We start from the raw sequence: 7,500 nt of genomic DNA on the forward strand, positions 1-7,500 counted from the left end.
CTGGAGTCGCAACCCACTGGCCAGGAATGCAGCGGAGAGCGTCAGACGTCCGAGTCAGACGAGGCCTGCGAGGAGCCGGAGCAGCGCGACCCGCTCTCCTCCACCCACGAGCAAGACGATCCTCTCACCACTGACACCTCCAGAGAAAACACACACTTGCAAACGCACACACACGCCAGCGCCGCCGGGCTGCCAGGGGAACACGCCGCCCCACGTGCATCAACACCCCCCCTCCTCGTCTGCTCGGAGACCTCGCCCCAGCCTATCGCAGGCCTCGGCAATCAGCGGTATGGGGAGGAGTGTGTTTGGGAAAACACAGAGCAGCGCGATAGCCACACCGCCGAGCCGCCGGCAGCCACCACAGCAGCGGAGGAGCACGTTGAGCTCGGTGACGAGGAGGGGGAGGAGGAGGAGGAGGAGGACGCCGGAGTAGAGGAGGAGGCTGAGATAACAGCGCCGGATAACGCAGACGCTCCTGCAGGGCTCAGCCCAGAACCAGAGACCGGAGCGGAACCGGAGACCGGAGCGGAACCCGACGCAGCCCCAGGCGTCATCTGTCCCGCTCAGGGGGGCGTCGAGGGGGGCAGAGAAGAGGACAGGGGGCCCCAGCGAGCGGAGGAGGAGGAGGAGGAGGAGGAGGAGGAGGAGGAACAGCTTCCAGACCAAAAACATCCATCTGGCCTTGGCGGAGTTGCCGACGCAGCAGAAGCGAGAGAAACAGCAGAAAGTCCTGAAACAGCTGAAACGGCAGCAGAGGGAACACAGACCGAAGTGGGAGAAGAAACAGCAGGAACAGAAACAACAGCAGCAGCAGCAGCAGCAGCAGCAGCAGACATGGGCCTCACACAGTCTGCCAAAGAGCCGCAGAGCTCCGACACCGACTTCAGGGATTGTTCTCAGGACGTGGAGACCCCCGCTGACCGAGAGGGAGACGGAGAGGGAGAGGGAGAGGGAGAGGGAGAGGGAGAGGAATGGGAAGACGAGGCTCAGGAGGAGGCGGAGAGCAGAGAGGAAAACGAGGAGTTTGTGGACGCCAGCTCAACCTCAATAGAGGGAGAGAATTCCTTGTTTGTGGAGTGTAGCGACAGCATGCTCGACGCCACTGTGCACTCCAGTTCTCAGTTTGAGGACCCTGGTCTAGCAAAATGCCCAGGACACAAGGAACAGAGGTCTGAAGCGGATGGCACCCATGAAGAGGCATGTGGCGAGAATGAGGTGGAGGTAGATCAGACTGCAGCATCTGCCCCACCACTAGAGGACAGTGTTGAGACAGAGACTGAGCTGCCTAGTGATCATGTTAGTGATTCTGCTGAGACTACATTCAGTGGGGATGTTGACTCACCTGGGGAACAAACCAAAACGGCTGCCGATAGCAACTGTGACGGTGACATCACTTCCCCTGTGTCCGACTCAGGGTGTGATCTGACTTCCTTTGCCACGGACCCGGATGTGACGTCACTGGATGAGACGGCGGAGGGCTCCTCTGACACACACCTGATAGACAGTACTGAGGCTGACTCCTCAGAGCCCCTCACTGCATCGGTAGACTCCAAGGAGGACTTGGATGGCCCAGAGTGCCGAGCGGAGGGCGAATCGGAGGAAGAAGCAGAGCATCAGGATCAGGAAGATCATCCGCTGTCTTCAGACGCCCCTGAGATGACCGAGGCCTCCCAGGAGAGGGAGGCCCACAGCGACGCCTCCCTGACATACTCCGAGGAGTCGCGTCCGGCGTCCAGCGATGACACACTCGAGGGGCTGGACGAGGACTCGTCCACCATGTCCGAGAGCGAAGTCGGGCAGAAGTTGGACGCCCCCACTGGCCGGCCTAAACGGATACGCAGGAGACCAGATGCCCAGGCGTCTGACGCTCCTGTGTGTGCGGACGCTCCGCCTGACACGTGCGATTCTGAGGACGCCTCTCAGCGACCATCTAACGTGATGCCCGCAGGAGTAGCAGACTGCGCCGCCTCGGACGCCATCTCCCTGTCTGACATCACGCCTGCCCATGAGGTGGAATCCGCAGTTGAGGGAGCGTCTCACGCGCACGACGACACACACACTCATCTGTCTCAGGGGTCTGAGGAAGACCGTGAGGGTGTGGAGACGTCTGCCATGTGTGTTCCTGAGGAAACACACACCCTAGAGGGACAGGGCGAGCCGGGGGAGGATGCAACTCCCGAATCTCCCTGTGAGGCCCCAAGCCCTGGTCAGGTCAGTGAGCAGGTCACTGCAGAGGTCACTGAGGGAGTTGCCGAAGGAGTCACAGAGGAGTTCGCTCCACTGCCCAGCCCCAGAGCAACTCAGTCTCTGGAAGTTCCCGTCACCCTGGAAACAACACAGGAAATGCAAGAGGAAGTACCTGAGGAAGTGACCAATGCCGACCAGCAGGACAGTTCCACTGATGAAGCCCTGCCTTCTGTTGGAAGCCACATGGATTCAGAAAGACGTAAGAAATCTCTCCTCAGATACTGTTTGGGTTATGTTCTGCTTTGTCCTCCTTCTTGAGTCTAGAACTGATGAAGTCAGTTTAAGCCAGTTAAGGTATGTTTCCACTGTGATAAGCGGCCAGGTCACTTGTGTGCCTTCCAGATAGGAGCGCTGAAGGGCTGCAGGTACTGTATGGCTCTGGTCTCAGATGGATGTTGTGACTAGTTATGTAACTCGGGAAGATAATATTCCATTTGAACATGCGCACATACGCATACATACACACACACACACACACACATATACGCACTTACAGTAGGCACACCCTTGGCAACCAAGAACACGTGTGAAGACTTACCCTCTGGAGTTGTCACAAAGTGACTTTTATTTTTAGGACCTTTACCTTCACGGTCCTTTTATATTAATGTCATCTCCTCCCCAACGGAGCAGACACACCCTGTTAAGTAGTTATAAATAAATAGGCTTAGCCTTAAATCCTGTATTAAACAGAGCAATGTGGGCCTTTGTGTTTGGGGAGACCAGCAAGAACCGGGTGTGTTTCTGCTCTCCAGGATGTGTTTACAACAAACGGTCGCCTAGCAACACATGATGTCATCACATGTTCAGGAAAAGAGTGCTGGAAGTTTCTTTTTTCTTTTTTTTTTTCTCTTCCCCTCCCGAGTGATCCATTTCCTTTCAAAAACAAACCGGCACTAGCTACGCCCATATGTTTTAATACTTATTGTTATCTGTGCCGCATTAGCTAATGCTATCAAAAATAACCTGAGCTGCCTATTTTCAGGGTCGCGGCCTGTCACATTGCTGACAAATGCCCATTTAAGATAATGTTTTCAATTCATCAGTCCCTCAAAGAGGCCTAGTTTTCCAGAAGGTTCCATTCTTTGAGCCGGATGTGGAAACTGTCCAGGGACACAAGTACACACTCACTGTACTTCAGCGTTCACCATCACCAGTGTTCATATTTATGGAAAAAAATCAGGGGGTCACCCAGGTCAGTTTGATGTAATCGGTGCATGTAACACACACACACTCATGTCCCTCTTCTGTGCTTGTTCCCTCCCAGCGCTGCACACACTCATGTCAGCAGGGGCTCCGGGCTACGTGGACGAGACGCGACTTGGCGTGGAAGCAGACGGCTATCGATCACCGGTAAGTCCTTCAGTCTTCAGACAGCGCTCAGCGCAAGGTCCTCACTGCTCGAGACACTCTAGGTGTCAGGGTTAAAAAATAGGGAAATGACATAGATATGCCATTTTGCTTTCCCTGGGAACTTAATTTTATGTACAGGCATGCTGATAATTAAACACAGAATGTCACTTCTCTCTTGCCTTTAATGGTCATGCCTGTGTGTGTGTGTGTGTGTGTGTGTGTGTGTGTGTGTGTGTGTGTGTGTGTGTGTGTGTGCTGTTAACAGCTGATCGCTTGTGTGATTAGACGTAAGGCCTGGGCCTCTGTACAACATGCTGAGAATTTACCATTTAAAGCCTTAGGAAGGCATTCTTGTATAAAACTTGCGAGTTAACTTTCAATTCCTGAAAGAAAATTGTGTGTTAAAGTGAACTGAATCCTGAAATGTGGGCCTACAGTAGTAAAACAAATGGACACAAAGGCTTACTCCCTGGACAGAGTGTCGTTCCCTTCTTGTTACAATGGAGAATATTTCACTGCTGCTTGTCTGTGATGTGATGTGGTTTCCAGTGTGGGAATTGTGTGAGATTTCTGATGTGTTTTGTATGGTTGTGTAATGGTGTGGGAATAGTGTGGGGGTTTTGGTGTGTTCTGTTGGGTTGTGTAAGATCTCTGGTGTGTTTTGTGTGATTGTGTGATGGTCTGGGAATAGCTTGAGATTTTTGCCATGTTGCATCTGATGGTGTAATGATGTAAGAGTTTGGCTGTGTTTTTTCTCTTGTGTTGTTGGAACGCTGGACTGGATGTGCACTATTCCAGAACTTTAGCAGAGTTGTAGATCTTTAGGAGGCCCTGGCCTGTTCTTAGGCTCACTCCACCTCAGAATCACCGTCCACTGTTAACGACTCCAGCCACAGAGTTGCTAAATCCTCACCTCACATGTCCTGCTCCAAGAGATGTGAGAGCGTTTCTGCTTGATCAGACGTTCTCATGGAAGATGAAGGGAGTGTTGGGACATGCGGCGATGGAGCTGATGAGGCAGGGTTCTATGGAGTGTGAGGTCCTCGAGGTGAGGGTGACGTTAGGGCCAGGCTGTGAGCTCCCAGTGTGTGTGTGTGTGTGTGTGTGTGTGTGTGTGGAGTGTGGGCAGGCAGGAAGTCTCTGATTAATCCCAGGATGCATCAGCAACAAAAGGCCACGGGACGAATCGAGTGTAACAGCCTATCACTTTCCTGTGAGGAAACGCGGCTTTTCCAGACTTGACGCTCTCAGCGATGCTATCTGCGTCTGCGCCACACATATAAAACCGTCTGCAGAGCCACTCTGATACTCTTTTGCCAACTTTAGCGAGCAAGTCACTGGCCTCACACTCTTAAAAAAGGATGGCAGCACTTCAGACCTGACCTAAGGATCGCAAGAAAGCACAAGTAAGAGGACTTAACATGGCTAACTCAGACTTAACATGGCTAACTCAGACCTAACATGGCTAACTCAGAGCACAACATTTTCTTAGAATAGCACAGCTGTGTGTTTTCCTAAAGGGGGCGATGTGTTCTTGGGGAGGCAGATTGATGTTGTTGTGGTGGCTGTTGGAGTCTCAGACTCCCCCTGGTGTGTGTTGCAGGAACTGCGGCCACTGTGTGAAGAGGAGAGCAGAAGAGGGCTCATCAGTCTTAATTAATCTGATTAAACTGTCTGATTTAAAGCAGCTATTTAAAGACCTGCGTCAAACACAGGCCTTTTACGCAGCCATCAGGAGGGCAGTAAACACTGTCTGAGAAGAAAGAAGAGAGAGAGAGAGAGAGAGAGAGAGAGAGAGAGAGAGAGAGTGAGGGGGGGGGGGGGGGGGGGTGTTTGTCTTTAGTAACTCAGTGGGAGTAATGTGTGGAAAGACTGGGTGTACAGTGATTACCCATTGGTACACACGCAGGACTGGTTTGGCTTGTTGATTTAAATGATGTTTGTTTGTTAAGATCTACACTCTCCCGTTGCCATTATTATTATGTAGTGCATTGCTGTGCTCTAGCATACCAGTATCTAGTGTTACTGTAGAAATTCTTGATTGTAAATGAAAATAGATATCTCACACCATGGCTTTATTTACTCTTACCTGGTATTAGCACTGACCAAAGCACTAGCTGGACTTTACCTTCCAGTAAGTCATTATTGCCCATAGACATTTCATGGACTAATTTGATTTATGTTTTTTTGTTTTGTTTTTTAATTGTTTATGCTATGTCCTAATTTCTATGTGCAAAAAGGATGTGTGTTACAACTTGTGCATACAGTAATTCCCTGTGTATTAGCTGCGTTGTGTATAAGCCGCAGGACATTGTTTTGTGCAAGTTAAAAGAAACAAAACCATATTACTTACTTCCAGGAACTAGCCCTTACCCGGTATTAGCACTGACCAAAGCACTAACTGTACCTTACCTTCCAGTAACTAGCCCTCAGGAGCTGGGCCAGAACTGAGCAGGGTGTGGGCCGACGCCGGTTTGCTGTGCTCTAGTGCAGTGTGAGGGCCAAGCCAACAGAGTGCTCATTGTGCTGTGTGAGTCAGTGAGTCAGTGTGCATGTCATTGCTTTGCGTTCCCACCAACTGGGTCTTAATTGTGTGGGGTGAGCAAGTGGTGCGTTAGCAGTGACCTTTTGTTTGCTGCAGCTGAAGGAGGCTATGACCTGTTGTTATGTCTATGCTCAAATAGCCATTAACTCCAGGTCAATGCCGGCCCTTGTAAGGCCCAGACCAGGGCCAGTGTGTGTGTGTGTGTGTGTGTGTGCAGGGTTAGCGCTGGCCTGTGAAACTGAAGTCAATGTGGAAGTGTTTACCGTAAGAGAGGTCAGGTCACGGGAGGAGGGGCAGGAGGCTGGAAACAGGAAACCATGTGGCAGTACATGTGTGCACGTGTGTGTGTGTGTGTGTGTGTGTGTGTGTGTGTGTGTGTGTGTGTGTGTGTGTTTGGGGGGGATGTGTGTGGGGGGGATTGCTTTATTACATTGAGGGTTTTTATGTATGTAAGTTCATTCGTAATGGAGTCATGTGTAATTGGAGTGTTCATGCTGTGCTCATAGGGGTCTGCCAAGTGCGTGTGCATGATGCTATTTCCATGTCAAGGTGTGTGTGTGTGTGTGTGTGTGTGTGTGTGTGTGTGTGTGTGTGTGTGTGTGTGTGTGTGTGTGCATTTGTGTGTGAGAGAGCAGGCTTTGAAAGTGATCTGTGAGCTAACCCTCAGAGGTGCTGTGCTGCCGGTGTGCTGGGCTGGTGTGCTGGGATCAGGTCGTTTCCCTGCTGCTCCTGCTCCTGCTGCTCCCGGCTCTCGTGTTGGAAAGAAAGAGTCATGCAGATGTGAGGGAGGGGACGCCCACTACACCCAACACTGGGCTTCCCCCACGGGCAGGGGAGAGAGAGAAGGAGGGAGGGAGAGAGAGGGGGGGTGAGGGAGAGAGAGACAGAATGAGAGTGCATAGGGAGGCAAGAAGGAGAAAGAAAGGGATGGGGGAGGAAGGAGGGAAAGAAAGAAGGGGGGAGAGGGGAAACAGAGCGAGAGAGCAGTGGTGACATGGAGGGAGAAAAAGAGAGGGAGCATAGGGAGGAAGGGCAAGAGATAGAGAAGGAAGGAGAGGAAGGGAGAGAAGGAAAAAGAGAGGGATAAAGTGAGGGTGGGAGAAGAGACAGAAGGTAAGTGAGAGAAAAAGAGAGTGGGGTATAAGGAGGGAGAAAAGAAAGAGAGGGGAGAGAGAGAGAGAGAGAGGGAGAGTGACAAAGTAAAAAAAAAGAAACTACAGATGGAGAACGATAGATATAGAGAGAGATATTTAAGAAGAGGAGAAGAGAGGGAGAGAGTGCTAGTGGGGTAGGGAGAGAGGGAGAGAGAGTGCTAGTGGGGTAGGGAGATATAGAGTGCTTCAGAACAGAACTAGGTT

At 51.4% G+C, this 7,500-nt stretch overlaps 1 protein-coding gene across 2 annotated transcripts in view; it reads left to right on the forward strand.

Annotated features, from left to right (window-relative positions):
* si:dkey-172h23.2 (uncharacterized protein LOC393772 homolog) overlaps window positions 1-7,500 on the forward strand; it is a 57,438-nt gene that overhangs the window by 47,610 nt on the left and 2,328 nt on the right. For both annotated transcript variants that reach the window (XM_042074257.1, XM_042074256.1), the window contains 2 exons: window positions 1-2,446; window positions 3,512-3,609. The exon at window positions 1-2,446 is cut by the window's left edge and continues 105 nt beyond it. In XM_042074257.1, the coding sequence (XP_041930191.1) occupies window positions 1-2,446; window positions 3,512-3,609 (2,544 nt within the window). The remainder of the gene's footprint in view (window positions 2,447-3,511; window positions 3,610-7,500) is intronic.

Source organism: Alosa sapidissima, chromosome 20 (assembly GCF_018492685.1).
Source record: "Alosa sapidissima isolate fAloSap1 chromosome 20, fAloSap1.pri, whole genome shotgun sequence".
NCBI classification, from domain to species: Eukaryota; Metazoa; Chordata; class Actinopteri; order Clupeiformes; family Clupeidae; genus Alosa; species Alosa sapidissima.